Consider the following 19,056-nt stretch of genomic DNA (forward strand, 5'->3'; position numbering starts at 1 on the left):
GGTTCAGGGCCACTCTGTGCAAAACTAGCTGCACAGTGGAGCTGTATGACATGTTTGTTATTTAAAAAAGGGAAAAAAAAAAAACACGATCCTTTACAATCACTATAATCACACACATAGGTTGGACTTGTGTCTTTTTTCAACCTCACCTACTATATGTAACTATACTATATGTAAATTTAAACACTATCCATTAGTTTATCATGCAGAGTAAAAATGTAATGAACTTCATCTGGTGTGAACCAGCCCTTAAATCAAGAAAGTTGTATTAAAAGCAGAAACATGTCAGACTGTATTCTTCTGTCAATCATTTTAAATGTTTTGTCTAAAATCAGACTCTAAAAGATGCCCGCTATTAAATTTGTTAGCCAAAAACGCTTTAAACGTGCACCCCTCTGTAGCAGGTTTTGCTTTTTTACAAATGACTTACGATTCACGTCCTCAATGGTTAAAAACAGCTCTCTCTTAAAGGACTAGCGAATAAATAGGCCATTGACCATTCCAGCTCGATAGACAGTAATATTATATTACAAGTGCCTCAACAGCTAAAGAAGCATGCCCCGCAGGGAATATTTTAAATGTTTGTTAGAATATGTCTGTCCCATGATATAAATGATTAAAAGGCGATGTAGTTGTGGAAAGAGTTTAAATTGCTATATTCATATACAATACTAGGATAGAGACATCTCTACTTTCTTTGGGTCGATTCTTGCTTTATATATGGAATTATTATTATAATTTATTAAAATTATTACTATCATATAGAAGTTTCCAAAAAAAATAAAAATATGAATTCACACCCACTGAACACATACTATCCTATAAAAATCACATCTTGCTTTTTAAATGTAAACATTTATGTGAAGCAAGAATCGACCCAAAGAAAGTAGAGATGTCTCTATCCTAGTATTGTATATGAATTAGAGCTGCACGATTAATCGTCAAGAATCGTTATCGCGATCTTGATTAAAGTGTTTCACAATTCTTTCTATGCAAAGAATTCTCTCTGCTCTTCTGAAGCCACAGCCCTCAAAAGAAAGGAAAAGAAAAACTGGGCAGTCTGCCAAGAATCAAAACATTCTTTATCAGTTGAACTTAAGTATAAACATTGCAACCATTTGTCAATGGAATAGACTTTGTGTGTAAGTGGAAAAAGGTTTAACCACTTAAACCCTAAACCTTTTTCTGACATTTGTTGGTTTCAAGTTAAAATCATTTTTTTTTTTGCTAGAAAATTACTTAGAACCCCCAAACATAAAAACACACATACATATACACATTATATATATATATATATTTTTTTTTAAGTAGACACCCTAGAGCAGCCTCTCTCAACCTTTTCAACACAGAGGAACCTTTGAAATAGTTCTCCGGTCTCTGGGAATCCCTGCAAAAAAATGTAATCTACAACTCGTGATACAATAGTGTGATGGTCAGTAGGAAGAATGGTCCTTACACTTGTGGTCATTGGGAAGAATTACCTCCTTACACATAGCTAAAAAGATCAATTGTGTCAGTAGAAACTTATCGGAGAGGCAAAAATTGCCCAATGCTGAAGGAACCCCTTGCAACTTTTGGAGGAACCCTAGGGTTCCACTGAACCTTGGTTGAGAATCACTGCCCTAGAGAATAAAATGGTGGCTGTTGCAATATTTTATGTTGCACTGTATTTGCGCAGCGGTCTTTCAAATGCAATTTTTTTTATGAAAAAATTACATTAATGAATTACACAAAAAACAATAAAGTCAGCCCAATTTTTTTGGTATAATATGAAAGATTTTACATTGCCAGAATCGTGAGAGAATTGTGATCATTTTATTCTAAGCAAAAAAAAAATAAAAAATTGTGATTCTCATTTTGGCCAGAAGCCATTTGAACTCTTTCCGAAACGACATCGCCTTTATTTCCTTTAAATTGCCATTGACCATCCCACCTTGATAGATAGTAATATTATATTACAAGTGCAGTAAGAGCTAAAGAAGCATGCCCCGCAGGGAATGTTTTAAATGTTTGTTAGAATATGTCTATCTCATGATATATATGATTAAAGGCGATGTCGTTTTGGAAAGAGTTTAAATAGCTATATTCATACACAATACTAGGATAAAAGACATCTCTACTTTCTTTAGGTCAATTCTTGCTTTATATAAAAAAATAATAATGAAAACATGGAACTAGAAGCAAAAAAAAAAAATCCATCTCAAACACTGCTTTTAGGTAAACATAATATTAGAATGTGTGAGAATGTTCTCTTACATGGCTTTCTATATTTTGATTGGTTGAGTGTTGGGAGGGTTGTGTATCTTTTGAGGACGCGGTATGGGTCGAGCTGGCAAGTTTCACAGGCCTTTTTAATGTTGCAATGTAATGCACTTCTTTTTGCGCAATATTTATTTTTGTAGGATTTTTTGGGATGGCTTAACGTATTATGGTTGGTGGTCCTTAATGTTTTATTTTGTGTATTGTACTTGAGGTGATTGTAGCCATATTAGTGCAATTGTGACAGAGAAAGTTGAGTACTGTCAGTGATAGAGGTCGACCGATATGGGTTTTTTTCTGGCCGATGCCAATGCCGATATTTAGAAATCATGGCGGCCGATAGCCGATATATGATGCCGATTTTTTTGGGCCGATATGTTAGGCCGATTTTATTTTATTTATTTTTTCCCTTTTTTATTTATTTATTTATTTTTAATCCCCCTTGATCTAACACACCTTTCCCACTGGGGCGTTTTTCAGGCGCTTTTGGGCTAAAAATAGCACCTGTAAAGTGCCTGCAAAATGGCTCCCCTGCAGTCTGTGTGAAAGACAGAGTGCTTTCACACTAAGGCGATGCGCTGGCAGGATCTTAAAAAAAAAGTCCTGCAAGCAGCACGTTTGGAGTGGTGTATACCGCTCCTCCATCACTCCTGCCCATTGATATGAATGGGCACCACTGCCTAAGCGCATGCAATGCGATTTGGCAGCAGTGCTTCATGGGCGCATTTAACCTCTTCCTTGGCCGCTAGCTGGGTTATATGTGCCCCACTAGCAGCCAAATAGCACCGCTAAAATGATGGTAAAGAGCCGCTAAAACTTGCGTTTTACCATCAACACCTGCCCGCTCCAGTGTGAAAGCAGCCTTCATAAGTGATACAGAAAATTTCTTACATTTAAACATTTATTAAACAAAACAAACCTCCAATCAGTTTACTTGTATGTATGATTTAGATAAAAAAAAAAAAAAAAAAAAAACTATATATTAAATAAAAACAGGTAGTCAAAACTTTTGGACGAAAAAAAAAAATGGGCTAACTTTACTGTTTTTATTTTATTTTTTTCCCAAAAAAAATGCATTTGAAAGACCTCTGTGCAAATGCCGTGTGACATAAAATATTGCAACAACCGCTATTTTATTCCCTAGGATCTCTGCTAAAAAAATATATATAATTTTTGGGGGGTCTAAGTGATTTTCTGGCAGAAAATACAGGATTTTTACTTGTAAGCAACAAGTGTCAGAAAAGATTTAGTCTTTAAATGGTTAAACTGAGAACTTCTACACACTGAGATGACTTCATTCATTAAGTGTAAACATTGCATCATTTTGTTCTTTTCTTGGCAGGCTGCCCAGAGTGGAGGAAAGGTTTTTCTATGAAGACTCAGGCAACTTACACTGACTTCTATTACAAAAGTCTTTCCAAGTCCCGCTGTAGTTCTAAATCGGCCTTTTTATCAGCACAATCAGCCGATGCCGATTATTTAAAAAACGGCAAATATCGGCCGACATATCGGTCGACCTCTAGTCAGTGATACTTTTTTTATTTGCACTAACATATCATTTTTCATGGATGAGCTTTCGGGGTGTGTCCCTTTCAAGGCCCAAGCAGTACCTGTTTATTGAAAATCAAAATTTTCCAAAAATAAAAAAACATAATATTAATTCACAACCACTGAACACACACTATCCTATAAAAAATCTTTGTTTTTTTTAAATGTAAACATTTTTCATCAGTTTATTGCCAGCAGGGAACTGGGCCCAAGCATACCCTTGACTGACTCTACAACCGTTAGATGATGTAATGTCTTGTAACTGTTTAGTACAGTCAATGAGCAATACGTGAAGTGGACACATGATCTGCTTGTATAATTAATGTTTTTAAAAGCTTTCTGGAACAAAATTTTGCTTTTGGTGTGGTTTAACATATAAACGAAGTGCTTTCGCTCACAGGAATGTCCTTATAATTATAATTAGCCATGTGGGAGTAACCATAAAGCTATCCTATACAGATAGTGGTTATCGGCTCCCTACATGCCGTGTCAGTGGAGAAGCAGAAGTTAGCAGTTACGTTTTATAATCTATGTTATCAAACCAACAGAAGAATCTTATAGTTCCAGGTTGACTGGCACTGCAGATAAGCAACTCAGAAATCAACATTTATATTAAATCTAATATGTTTTCACACTTTAGCTATTTTTTTTTCTCCATGCTTCCATAAAAAACAAACATGATCTCTTTTCTATATTTTTTAAAGATGCTTCTTGTTGTTAAAGATAACACAAAAGAACTTTGAGATGCAATTAAATCACACAAAACCACTAACAAAAAAATAAATACTAGACATGAAAAAAAAATGTTGTTTCGTTTTACGGATCATTCATTGTGATCAGAATTCCTTACTTGGGATGCATTTGTATTCGTTCCATTTGTTTAGATGAGGCATTCTTTACTTTGTATTCGTTACATTCACTAATGCCGCGTACACACGATCAAACAATCGGGTGGAAAAGTCCAGCAAACTCAAGTCCGCCGGACAATCCCCCCCGTGTGTAGCCTCCGGCGGACTTTTTTTTTACCCGAAAGTACGGTGGACTTAGAAAGTATTTTTGCACTCCAATCTTCCCGCCGGACTCGCATTTCGGCGGACAATCCAGCCGTTGGTATGCCAGTCCGCCGTACTTTTCAAATTAGCGGACTTTTCCCGCACGGGGGAAAAGTCAGCTCATTTTGAGCGCGTCTCCAGGTAGACGGGGCCAGCGAAGGAGGCGTCGCTGGCCCCGTCACCTGGTATGGACTTAAAGGGGAACCCCAACGCCGAAAAAAATCGGCGTGGGGGCCCCCCCCAGGTCCACATCAGACCCTTGTCCGAGCACACTACCCGGCCGGCCAGGAAAGGGGGGGGGGGACGAGCAAGCGCCCCCCCCTCCTGAGCCATACCAAGCTGCGTGCCCTCAACATGGGGGGGGTGCCGCGCGTCCCCCCCACCCCAAAGCACCTTGTCCCCATGTTGATGAGGACAAGAGCCTCTTCCCGACAACCCTGGCCGTTGGTTGACGGGGTCTGCGGGCGGGGGATACCGCCCCCCCACCCTATGTGAATGAGCATGGGGTACAATGTACCCCTACCCATTCACCTGTAAAAAAAAAAAGTAAAAAAAAAACACAACACACAAGGGTTAAAATAGTTTATTGCACAGCTCCAGGGGTCTTCCGTCTTCGGGGGTCATCTCGCCCGGACTCCTCCGCTATCTTCTTCTAGCTCTTTTGCTAGCGGAGGAGCCCGGCTTTCTTCCTCGCCACCGCCCTCTTCTTCCGACTTCGGGGGTCTTGTCCCCCTCTTCGGTTCTTCTTGCCGGGCCACCGCGCCTTCTTCTAGCTCTTTTACAGGCGGTGGCCCGGTCTTTTGTCGCCGCCTTCTGTTCTTCTCTTCAGATGCCTCGTCGCTCTCTCTGCTCACAATGACGGGGACAAGGCGCGCGGCGACTTATATAGGGACATCACCGGATCATGTCCCCGCCTATTATGATGTCACAGTCCCAGTATCCTCTGAGACTGTGACACCATAATGGGCGGGGACATCATCCGGTGATGTCCCTATATAAGTTGCCGCGCGTCATGTCCGTGCCACTGTGAGCGGAGGATGCGACGAGGCAATATCTGAAGAGAAGAACAGAAGGCGGCGACAGAAGACCGGGCCACTGCCTGTAAAAGAGCTAGAAGAAGGCGCGGTGGCCCGGCAAGAAGAACCGAAGAAGGGGACAAGACCCCCGAAGTCGGAAGAAGAGGGCGGCGGCAAGGAAGAAAGCCGGGCTCCTCTGCTAGCAAAAGAGCTAGCAGAAGATAGCGGAGGAGTCCGGCGAGAAGACCCCCGAAGACGGAAGACCCCCGGAGCTGTGCAATAAACTATTTTAACCCTTGTGTGTTGTGTTTTTTTTTACAAGTGAATGGGTAGGGGTACATTGTACCCCATACTCATTCACATAGGGTGGGGGGCCGGTATCCGGGGGCCCCCTTATTAAAGGGGCTCCCGAATCCCGATAAGCCCCCCGCCCAAAGACCCCGACAACCAACGGCCAGGGTTGTTGGGAAGAGGCCCTTGTCCTCATCAACATGGGGACAAGGTGCTTTGGGGTATGGCTCAGGAGGGGGGGGGCTCGCTCGTCCCCCCCCTTTCCTGGCCGGCCAGGTAGCGTGCTCGCACAAGGGTCTGATGTGGACCTGGGGGGACCCCCACATCGATTTTTTCGGCGTTGGGGTTCCCCTTTAAGTCCATATTTAAAAGGAAATGTCAATAAAAACGTAAATCTATTCTATCCCAAATTAGCTGCTATGGCGCAGAGATCTGAATAGCATACATACTGACTTCAGCCATTTTACAAGTTTTTAGGTTAACAGTTTATAAATAATAATAAAAACTATAATAGTTAATTTAATTATAATAGAAAATGCAAAAAACGAAATTATCGGAATGTAATCGATTCGTTAAACTCGTAGGTTGAATTGTATTTCGTTCTTTTGAGTTTTTGTATTTTAGTTGACGATTAAAATTTTTCATGTATTCGGATGCTTCCAAATGAACAAATATGGCGAATATCGTCCGAAAATTAATTTGTTAAAGAAACAAATTGCACATGCCATTAAATACAACCTCATGTCTTTCATCACTGGAGTACATAGCGTGGTGGAACCATACAAGGTAAGGCATGTCCATACCATACAGAAGCAGAGTAATAATATAATCTCCTGACTTACTGACTATCCAGGGATGTAGTGTTAGGCGAGTTAGACCAAGAACCCCAATATTCATCAAACCTCTGCTAGGAAGCCCCTATTAGAGAAGGCAAGTTACTCAGATTTTTCTATTCATTTAGGCTCCAGTCACACCAAATCTGCCAAAAAGAAGCTTGTGTACTTTGACCAACAGGCGTTTTGCTTCAGGCAACAGAACGCTCATATGTGAACAGGGGCCATTGAAATAATTAGGATTTAGCTTGTTGAGTGCTTTCAGCCCCATTCACACCTCAGCGTTTGAAGCTCCAAAACCCCGGGAGGAGAAAAAAAATCTATTATTCTCTATGGAGATGGTTTGCATCTCCACTCTAAGTCGCGTGAAGCTCAGAAAAGTTCTGGATCTTTTTTTGTAGTTCTAATTGGGCAAATTTAGGCGTTTTTTGGAGCATTTTTATTCCGATAGAAATGAATAGAAACGAACCATTCGCAAGTTTTTGTGCATGATTTTTGCTCAGATTAAAAATTGTAAAACATAAAATAGAAATTAATAATCGTCATAAATAGTCAAAATGAATATGTTATAATACATACATAAATGATAATTAACCCTGAACTATAAAGATTTAAATACATATAAATAATAAACACCCAAACCGAACAAAAAAAATTAAATATGAATAATAGTAGTAAATTTATTGTGTGTTAGGGCGTTTAGTTACTTTATTAAGAGTTAAGCTGGATTCACACCTATGCAGTTTTAGTGCTTTTTGCATTTTGCAGATTTGCACTACAGTCCATTTAACATGATTTCCTATGGAACACGTTCTGTAGTACAAATCTGCAAAATGCAAAAAGCACTAAAAATGCATAGGTGTGAATCCAGCCTAAGGCTCGATTCACATCTATGCATGTTGCTTTTGAGCGTTTTTGGACACCTGTTTTTTACCGCGATTTTGCCACGTTTTGCAGGTTTTTTTTTTTTACATTGTGGTTGCTTAGCAACCAGCTATATACAGTGAAAAAACAAAACAAAAAAACAAAACGCAAATCGTGGTAAAAACGCAGTACTTGCGTTTTTGATGCGGGTCCATTGACTTCTATTACATGCAAAACGCTGCATTTTGCATTAAAAAAAGTCCCTGACCCTTTCCAAAAATGCAGAGGCACAAAAATGCATTGATGTGAACATGTTCCATAGGAACCTATGTTAAAAAATTTCCCTACATTTCTGCAAAATGCATCAAAAAACGCGTTAGTGTGAATCAAGCCTTAGGGGCTAAGGTTAGGAGTAATTCTTTATTATTACCAGTTACTATTACATTTATTTATGATTATTTTTGTGTATTTATTTTACATTTATTATTAGTAGTAATAGCAGTAGTTATTAACACCCTAAGACCCGGTTCACACAGGGGCGACTCATCAGGCGACTTAGCCGCCTGACAAGTCGTGTCCTGTTCTGTGCAATGGAATCATTCTAATTGGAGCGACTCAAGTCGCTCCGACTTAGAAAAAGGTTCCTGTACGACTTTTGGGGTGACTTGCATTGACTTCTATACAGAAGTCATTTTGCAAGCCGCGCTAAGGTTGGATCCCGGTCGCCCGAGGCAGTCGCGCTGCAAGTCGTGCTGCCTCAGTGTGAACCAGGTCTAAAACAAAAAAAAATAACCCTATGTCAGGAAGCTAGTTCAGCGAATACTAATTCTCACACAGCTAATGCAAATTCCCATACAGCTAATGCTCATGTAACAGCACAGACACGAGCGGCTGATTTCCAGTGTGCACTGACACATAGGCTTCTCCTGACCACCCTGTTGTCTTGCTGTGTATGACCCCGGCTCACCTTGACTATGTCCCTAACCTTGGGCAGACACTTGCCATCAAGCTACTGACAACTGTGCTTCTTTGAGCCTTGTACCTCTGTCAACACATTCAGGGGCACTCAGACCAGAGCCGCAAGGTAAGCCCCCTCGTCAACTCGGCTTTGAACCAAGGTACCCTAATCCTAGCCCCAACTCCCAATCCTAACTCCTTACCCTAACAAAAACAAATAAGAATAATAATTAAAAAAAAGAAATATAAGCTTAGCGAAAGGCTAAAAAAGATGAAATACCTAGCAACAAATGATGCAACAGATGATAATTTTCTCTATTGGCTAATAAAAAACGCCCAAGCTCAAAAACGAGTGCAAGTCGCGCATAAAAAAGCCCAAGCGTGTGAATGCAGCCCTAGAGCTACAAATTTCAAACTGAAAATCGCTCAGGTGTGAACAGGATCTTAGCGAGGAGGGAGAGGACCATTTTCTTGGGAGAAACGTTGATTTTTTTGGTAAAGATATTCGTTTTCAAAGCTTAACTGAAAAGCTGAAGCTGGTTGGTTACTTTGCACAACTGCTCCCGATTCTGGGTGCTCCCGTTTTGTGAATTCACCCCAAAGTGTCCTATTAACCACTTGAAACCCGCGCTATAGCCGAATGACGGCTACAGCGCGGATCTCCTTTTCAATAGACGTAGTCCCGTGCACGAGCGGCCTGCGCGCCCCTGAGGGGCAGTGCCCACAATCTGCCTCAACAAAGGTGCTGCACCCCAGTGCCACATATCCGTGCCCATCAGTGTCATCTACCAGTGCCCATCAGTGCCGCCTATCAGAGCCACCTATCAGTGCCACCTATCAGTCCCATCTATCAGTGGTACCTATCAGTGCCCCTTAGTGCCATCCATCCGTGCCACCCATCTGTGCCACCCATCCGTGCCATCTTATCTGTGCCCATCTTTGCCCATCAGTGCCGCCTTATCTGTGCCTATTAGTGCCGCCTTAACTATGCCTATCAGTGCCCACCAGTGCAGCCTATCAGTGCCCACCAGTGCAGCCTATCAGTGCCCACCAGTGCAGCCTATCAGTGCCGCCTCATCAGCGCACTTCAATGAAGGAGAAAAATTACCTGTTTGCAAAATTTTATAACAAACTATTAAACATGATTTTTATTTTATTTTATTGCATCTTTGTTTGTTTAGCAAAAAAATAAAACTCCCAGCTGTGATTAAATACCACCAAAATAAAGCTCTATTTGTGGGAAAAAAATGATAAAAATTTCATTTGGGTACAGTGTTGTATGCCCGCGCAATTGTCATTCAAAGTGCATCAGCGCTGAAAGCTGAAAATTGGTCTGGGACTGAGGGGGGTTTAAGTGCCCAGTAAGCAAGTGGTTAAAGTACATTTGAACTGCTGGCAAAGTAATTCAGATGCAGCTTATTCTTGGCAAACTATGCATTTTGCATTCAAATGCAGCTGCATGTGCGCGAACAGAAAAAGGTGGCATTTGACTAGCACACCCTTTGGCATGAAGACTTTCAAATCTGGTAGTTACCCCTATGATACTGTTATTTCCTGGAAAAAATAAAGCTGGCCATAGACAGTTCAAATCGTGCCGGTTCAGCATGCAATGACAGAGATTAATACCATGTATGGGCAAGCTCGAATGTACCAACTCGATCAGCTTGGGTACAACCAACCTCTCAGATTTTTCATGTGATTATTGCCAGCGGCTATAGACACTAGCAATGATCATTGCGTGTTCTCCTGGCGGGGAAGAGGCTCTAGGGGAGGGATTACCCCATCAACACTGAATGTGTTGATGGGGGAATTGAGAGATTGGTGGAAGGAAAGAAAATTTGCTCCATTTATGGCCAGCTTAAGACTTCATTCAGGCTGGGTTCACACTATTGCGAATTGGATGCGGGTTTCCTTGTACCCAATTCACACGTCAGGAGATTGTGATCGGCTCACACATGTTCGGAGCGAATTGCACAGGAGTCCTGTGCATCTTTGGCTCAGTTTCCAAAATTGGACCTGAAACAGTGACGCACCGGACCCCTGCTGTGAGCAGCTCTTTACGGCAGTGTGCCAGCCTTACACTTGTGGTGCCATCTGAAAGTGCACCTTTTTCTTTGGCACAAACAGTTTTGCACCAAAGAAAAATCATCAAGGACTTTTTCCGGTGACACATCGCTCAGGTGTTAACAGACACCATAGGATACCATGGGAATCTTCATAGGGAGCATAGAAGTGATTCCAGAAGTGACTCCAATAGTTGCGGAGTGAGCTCAGCTTTACCATAGCTCCCAACTGTCCCTGATTTTGAGCAACATCCCTCCGTCCCTCATTTTGGTCTGATCCACGTAGTTGTATATAAAATGCACTTTTTATCTTTAACCGCTGCAGCCCCAGAAGATTTTACCCCCTTCCTGACCGGAGGACTTTTTGAGATTTGGCACTGCGTCACTTTAACTGACAATAGCGCGGTCGTGCGACATTGCACCCAAACAAAACTGATGTCCTTTTTTTCCCACAAATAGAGCATTCTTTTGGTGCTATTTGATCACCTCTGCAGTTTTTATTTTTTGTGCTATAAACAAAAAAAATCGACAATTTTGTAAAAAAAAAAAAATATATATATTTTTTACTTTTTGCTATAATAAATATCTCTAAAAAATATATAAAGCACACAATTTTTTTCCTCAGTTTAGGCCGATATGTATCCTTCTACATATTTTTGGTAAAAAAAAAAAAAAAAAAAAAAAAATCGCAATAAGCATATATTGATTGGTCTGCACAAAAGTTATAGCGTCTACAAAATAGGGGATAGTTTTATGCCATTTTTATTATTATTATTTTTTTTTTTTTACTAGTAATGGCAGCAATCTGTGATTTTTATCGGGACTGCGACATTATGGCGGACATGGACAATTTTGACACATTTTTGGGACCATTGGCATTTATAGAGCGATCAGTGCTATAAAAATGCATTGATTACTGTAAAAATGTCACTGGCAGGGAAGGTTTTAACACTAGAGGGCGATCAAGGGGTTGTGTTCCCTATTGTGTGTTCTAACTGAAGGGGGGAGGGGCCTGTGTAGGGGAGATGACAGATCGCTGTTCCTACGCTGTATGTTCCAGACGATCTGTCTCTTCTCCCCTTACAGAACTGGAAACTGTGTTTACACACACTGATCCTGGTTCTCGGTGTGCCACAAGCGATCGCGGAAGCTCATGGTGATCACAACAGCCGGGCACTCGCATCAGATCAGTGGGCAAGCAGGGGGCACACGCGCAGTGGCCGCAGGGCGATACGACGTTACATAACGTAATTTCGCTCAGCCGTGCCATTCTGCTGCAGTACAACTGCGGCGGGTGGTCAGCAAGTGGTTAAAAAAAAAAAAGTGTTTCCCAGTGCTAAACCTAAAATTGCTGCATTTGTACATTTTAAAAGCCAATATAAAGGAATATCAGTGGGGGAAAAAAAAAGTATTAAACTTTTTTGGGTTAATTCTCCTTTAAGGGAGTGTGGCAGGGGGCGTGTCCTATGCCTACCTACATTTGTTGGTAGGTGTCCCTCATTCCCATCTCACAATGTTGGGAGGCGTGGCTTTACTATCAATAAACTTGTTTCCTGATTGTTGTGAAGAAATGTGAAGAGGAAATCCCCAGAGAAGTGAGCGGTCTGTCGTCGTCCTGGCACAGTTCCCAGCTGTCACCCCCTATATGGCTTCTTACATCAGCCCAACACTCACCGTCCAGATCCAGATCCCCCTCCTCCGGGTATTGGAACACCGGGATCCCCACCACCTGCGCAGAGGAGCGGGGTAACGGGCTCTCCCCCATTCCTGGACTCCCGGCTCCTACCACACACCGACCATTCACATACACTACAAAGCGCACACTCCACTACTCTTCACCACAGACACCGCAAGGAGCAGGCTAGAGCGCCCAACACTTCCGCCTCTGGTTGGCACCGCAAGCGGAAGTCGGAGGACACATGAGGAGACTCCGACCTACGCTGTGTATCCTCTCCTCACATCTTCAGAACATCATATAATCCAAGACGGAGACATGACTGTGCACGAGAAGAAGATATATGAAGCGGCAGCACTGATTTTTTGGCAGGGCTTTCCAAATGTGCCAATCACAACATGGCGGGAGGAGGTTCCATTGGCCGAAAGCAGTCACATGATAGACGTTTCCAGGGAGATGGATACACTTCCGTGACGCTCCAGAAAGCGTTCTCATCATCTGGTCAATGTTTGGGTAAGATCGTGTACATTTCATTATTATTATCACCGTCATCCGTTATTATTCTGATTGTATTGGCTTTGATAAATAAGCAATACAGCAAGGAGAAAGAGTACAATGGAGGTAAAATATAGAAGGAATGGGAAATGCACAGGAACACTTCTGGAACAATATGGGTTGGAAGTACCAAGAGAACCGACACTTCCATTGATTTGTGTTTCTTTATTTAAAAATAAAATGACAATGCAGCAGAATCTTCTTAACCACTTCAGCCCCGGAAGATTTTACCCCCTTCCTGACCAGAGCACTTTTTGCGATTCGGCACTGTGTCGCTTCAACTGACAATTGCGCGGTCGCGCGACGTGGCTCCCAAACAAAATTGACGTCCTTTTTTTTCCCACAAATAAAGCTTTCGTTTGGTGGTATTTGATCACCCCTGCGTTTTTTTTTTTTTTTTTTGCGCTATATACAAACAAAAAAAAGACAATTTTGAAAAAAAAAAAGCAATATTTTTTACTTTTTGCTATAATAAATATCCCCCAAAATATATATTTTTTTTATTTATTTGTTTCCCCTCAGTTTAGGCCCATATGTATTCTTCTACATATTTTTGGTAAGAAAAAAAAATCGCAATAAGCGTTTGTTGATTGGTTATAGTGTCTACAAAATAAATAGTTTTATGGCATTTTTACTATTAATTTTTTTTTTTACTAGTATTGGCGGCGATCTGCAGTTTTTATCGGGACTGCGACATTATGGCAGACGCGGACAATTTTGACAAATTTTTGGGATGATTGACAATTATACAGCGATCAGTGCTATAAAAATGCACTGATTACTGTAAAAATGTCACTGGTAGGGAAAGGGTTAACACTAGGGGGCGATGAAGGGGTTAATTCTGTTCCCTAGTGTGTTTTCTAACTGAAGGGGGAGGGGACTGTGTAGGGGAGATGACAGATTGCTGTTCATACTCCGTACACCGAGATCCGGGACACAACGAGATCTGGTTCTCGGTGTGCCCCGAGAGATCACGGGAGCCCGGCGCTGATCGTGACCACTGGGCACTCGCATCTGCTCCATGGGCAAGCAGGAGGTGCGCGCACCCTAGTGGCCAAAATTGGAAGCGAGGTAACATGACAGCATTTCGCGCAGCCGAGCCATGTTGCCGCAGTACAACTGCGGTGGCTGGTCGGCAAGCGATTAAAGGGGAACTTTAGGCAGAAAATTCTGTCCTGCTAGATCACTTCAGGATGACCCCTTTTGCAGGTATAGCTATGTAAAACATTACAAAGTAGTGTCTATACTGTTTATAATCCAGTAATACATTGACTCACCCTGTTCTGCACATGCTCAGTTGTTCTCCATTTTTAGGCACTGCAGAGATTTTTGCTGACAGCCTTAAAGTGGAATTCAACCCTCCTATTCTTTACAGCCAAGGAAGCTGCTTCTGTTTGATCTGTAACTGTCATGGTGCTGCCAATGTGATCAGTTATGACACCAGCCGTTTGATGGTTTGACAGTTTGGTTGAGGGTACAAGCAAATGTGACTGCATTCCGGGAATATAACTATTTTTGAAACAGTTAAATCAATGGGTTTAGTTCCACCTTATGATTTGCCGCTGTTCAGGGGCTCTAGACTTCAGCAAAATGGCAGCCTCCAGCAAGAAAAAGCAGGAGAAATGCAAATGTATGTTCCTTGCTAAAGAACATTATTTTTTATCAAGTTGTTATGGGTAAAGCTTTGCACTAAGCTAGGAACCAAAAGCAAAGTTGTTTCACATTTTTTTCATAAATGCACATAATATAACTAATATACGTGGGGTTGATCCAGGGAGTTTCCAATTGCCTCTTCAGGGATCAGGAAGGATTTTTTTTTTCCTCCGCTGGAGCAAATTGGCTCATGTTTTATTGTTTTTTTTTTTTTGTTTTTGCCTTCCTCTCGATCAACTGTGGGTATAGGATAGTGAATATGGAGGTTTTTGATTTTTGTGTTTTTTCTTTTTTTTATTTGTTGGTTAAAGTGGATGGACTTGTGTCTTTTTTTTTCAACCAGATTAAAGCAGAACTTTACTTATTATAACTTGTTAAAAAAAGAATGTTCTTTAGCAAGGAACATATATTCCACCCTAATAGTTATGCTACCAAAATTAGTTTGTGCTGTAAATTGCCTCCAGCATTACTCCTGTTTGTTCTTGCCCAAGGCTGCCATTTTGCGGAAGTCTAGAGCCCCTGAACAGCCGTAAATCATAAATCAGTACTAAATCCATCAATTTAACAGTTTAAATTCCTGGAATTCCTGGAATGCTGGGATTGATAACTGTCACGTTTTCCTGTGTCCTCAACCAAACTGTCAACCATCAAATGGCTGGTGTTATAACTGATCACATGTGCAGCACCATCACAGTTGCAGATCAAACAGAAGTAGCTTCCTTGGCTGCATAGGATCGGAGGGTTTAAATTCCACTTTAAGGTCGTCAGCAAATTAGCCTCTACAAACAGTGTCTAAAAATGGAGAGAAACTGAGCATCTCCATAGCAGAATGAGACAGTATTACTGGATTCTAAATGGTATACACACCTATATTCAATAGCTATACCTGCAAAAGGGGTCAGCCTGAAGTGATCTAGGACCTAATTTAATGACTAAAGTTCTGCTTTAAATATATGTAAGCTGAGATATGTTCATGCACATCATGGGTGGAGCAGTTTATGCATTTGAATGGTTTACTGTACCAGTAAGAAATGTGGGGAAAGAGGTCCCCGACCCTTTTTTAAAAAGGTGCCACGCGTTGTAATACGCGGGGGTGCCATTAAGAATTAATTGCCCCCCACGCATCTGATAAAACGCAACACATTTTTGTGTGATTATACATGCATTACCAACCTGCACATATGTGAACGTAGCCTAAATGAAGAATTCCAAATATGGATATTTTACAAATAGTTGCATTAGTCCAGCTTGGATGGAGTGTAACTATGTATATATCATACCTGGCCATTACCCTTGGAAGCTGAAAATCACTGTAGACACGCTACTCTAGGGATCTGTGTTGAGTGGCTGGCCTGTTGCATTGTGAAGACAGGAGCTTGGCTGCTCAGCATGGGCGCAGTTCAGAAAAGATGAACACAAGGGGGCGCCTCCATCTAGGTGTAGCGATTTATTAAAAAAAAAAAAAAAAAAAAGTATAAAAGACTCACTAGTTAAAAGTGGATAAAGACTTGTCATAAACCCATATAGACCTCCATAGGCTCATTGTGAGTGTCGGGTCACCTTGAGGCGAGGTGACAGATGCACACCATAGGGATCAGGAGTGCACCGCAAGGTTGTGGACCCTACGGCTGACTGCTGCGGACGGGAGACAGATCCCACTGGGGTTAGAGCGTAAGATTCCCTGGGACGCGGAGTCTAAGAGCCAGAAGGTGTTCACCAGCGCCTCTAGTGGTGAGGATGGACTTGGCTGCAACTGGCTCCAGGTCGCGACCCCCAGGGTCCCCCAGCTCGTACCCACAGTAGGCACCAGGAGGATAGGGATGGTGAAGGACAAAGCCAAGGTCGGGGCCACAAGTAGACAGGAATAGTCAGGGACACGCCAAAAGGTCAGGATCACAGGCAAACAGGGATAGTCAAGGACACGCCAAAGTCGGTAACGGAATAACAGCAGAGCACACGGCAGGTAACAGGAAGCTAACACACAAAGGAATACACAATGGTTGATCAGCAGCGTTGGCCTGCAGTGCACGGGTTAATATAGAGTTCTCTGATAGGAGCTAGGGTGGAGTCATGCCAGAGGATGGATTACAAAAGCAGTCAGGTGAGGGTCGGCTGGTCTCTAGAGATGAACACATGGAAACAGGTAAGCAGACCAACTCTATTGCATAACCATGACAGTACCCTCCCTCTTACGAGGCCCCCCCCCTCCCCCGCCTGGGTCCAGGCTTAAAGGGAAACTCCAGATGGAACCTCCTCAACAGACTAGGAGCAAAGACCTCAGATGCAGTGACCCAAGACCTCTCCTCAGGGCCAAACCCTTTCCAATGTACGAGGTACTAAAGAATGCCTTTACAGAGCCGGGAATCCAAAACTTGACTAACCTCATATTTTAGATTATCCTCAGAGACTGGAACCGAGGTAGGAAGAGGACAAGAGGACTTGAGGACTAAAGGCTTTTTAGGAATGGGTAAGGGCATGAGAAGATCAGGAGCCTGAGCAGGGTCCCCCAGACCCTTAAAGATGAGTTGGGCATCTAGAACAGGACCACCAGACTGGGCAGAGGTCAGTGGAACCCAGAGGTCAGGTTGGTTAGAAGGTGACATGTCACAAGAGTCAAGCTGGATAGCTGAAACACAAACAGAATGCAGAGAACCCTGAAAAAAAGATTGAAAACCCCACCTGGCCGAATGTGGCAGTCTATCCAAAGGATGGATTGAGCCTCTTAAAGGGCTTTGAACGGACATAGTAGCAGTAGGGTGAGGCCGGGTCATCAAAGGTCCCGAACAAGAAGCAGGAAGATCATTGGGCATGGGCTGGACTGGCATAACTGGTGCAGAGGCCGACTGACTAATATTGTCAGGTGTAGCGACCATCTCAATCGCATCACAGGGCATAGCAACTGTGGAACTTGCAGGCAAGTTAGCCTGGCTGTGCGTCCAAGGGAGATTAGGGACAGGCAAAGGTAAATGGTTATGCAAACTGGAGTGAATGATCGACTCAGGTTCATAGGTGGGCCCCTCATCCAGAGTACCACATGACCTAGAGAGTGCACCAGTCTGACTATTGCAGGACGCATCCCAGAGATCGCTATATACAGCGGAAAGAGCAGAAGATACTGGGATGGTGGTAACGGGAAGTTTCTCTTTTGAGGTACCCTTGAGTAGGCAGGAAGAGGAACAGGAGGGACCCCAAGCCAGGATCTGTCCAGCAGACCAGTCAACGTGTGGAGTATGGAGCCGTAACCAAGGAAGACCTAATATGATAGGAGATGAAACCTTAGGTAAGACAAAGAAGGATATCCACTCCTGATGGAGTGTCCCTACTGACATCTTAACAGGAAGAGTCTGGAAGCAGATAGGGCCCCCTGGGAGAACAGTGCCACCAATCGCCAAGACCACCAATGGCGTTGTAAGGGGCAAAAGGGTAAGTCTCATGGAGGATGCAGTTTCCCAATCCATGAAATTGGCAGCGGCTCCGGAATCCAGATGTGCTGAGACCGAACGAGAGGAAGCACCGACATGAAGCAACACAGAAAGGAGAAGACGAGAAGGTGAAGGTGATATTTCAGGGTCTAATACTCCACCTTCCAGATGTACTAGCCCTGAGCGTTTTTCCGGACGAAGAGAACAAGTGTCACGGAAATGACCTTTGGCCCCACAATAGAGGCATAGGCCCAGAGTTCTGCGCCTAGCGCGTTCTTCGGGAGATAACCTTGTCCGACCCAACTGCATAGGTTCCTCAGCAGGCAGGGGGTGCTCCTCGGATCAAAGAGAAGGGACTGGGAGCTCAGGCTGCCTAAAGAACGGAGACTGCTGGCATCTTTTTTCCAAGGTCCTCTCCTGAAAGCGAATATTGATCTGGTTACACAAGGTGATCACACTGGCCAGATCAGCAGGAAGGGATCTTCCTGCTAATTCATCCTTCACTCTATCAGAGAGGCCATGTAAAAAGGTTGCAACTAGGGCCTCATTATTCCAGCTCAATTCAGCTATGAGGATACAGAACTGAAGAGCATACTGTCCCACAGAAGCGGACTCTTGACGAAGACGTAAAAGAGCGCTAGCCGCTGAGGAGACGCGACCTGGTTCCTCGAAGATATTCCGAAAAAGTTTCAAGAAATCAGACAGACTAGACACCACTGGATCATTCAGTTCCCACAGAGGGGCAGCCCAAGCTAGTGCCTCGCCAGACAGGAGGGATATAATATATGCTACTTTCGCCCGATCGGAAAGGAAGTTTTGGGGCTGAAGTTCAAAATGAATTGTGCACTGGCTAAGGAACCCCCTGCAA

At 42.9% G+C, this 19,056-nt stretch overlaps 2 protein-coding genes across 2 annotated transcripts in view; one reads left to right on the plus strand and one right to left on the minus strand.

Moving 5' to 3' along the window:
- The window catches only part of EIF2AK1 (eukaryotic translation initiation factor 2 alpha kinase 1), an 81,582-nt gene extending 68,830 nt beyond the window's left edge, over positions 1–12,752 (minus strand). Inside the window, exon 1 of the mRNA XM_077449031.1 lies at positions 12,558–12,752. Within this exon, the coding sequence (XP_077305157.1) occupies positions 12,558–12,648 (91 nt within the window). The 5' untranslated portion in view covers positions 12,649–12,752. The remainder of the gene's footprint in view (positions 1–12,557) is intronic.
- Positions 12,753–12,800: 48 nt separating this feature from the next.
- Positions 12,801–19,056, plus strand: part of RSPH10B (radial spoke head 10 homolog B) — an 82,334-nt gene continuing 76,078 nt past the window's right edge. Inside the window, exon 1 of the mRNA XM_077449030.1 lies at positions 12,801–13,071. The gene's annotated coding sequence lies outside the window, so the exon portion shown is untranslated. The remainder of the gene's footprint in view (positions 13,072–19,056) is intronic.

The sequence above is a fragment of the Lithobates pipiens genome, unplaced genomic scaffold (assembly GCF_037356315.1).
Source record: "Lithobates pipiens isolate NorthernLeopardFrog02 unplaced genomic scaffold, aLitPip1_a1.2 Scaffold_22, whole genome shotgun sequence".
NCBI classification, from domain to species: domain Eukaryota; kingdom Metazoa; phylum Chordata; class Amphibia; order Anura; family Ranidae; genus Lithobates; species Lithobates pipiens.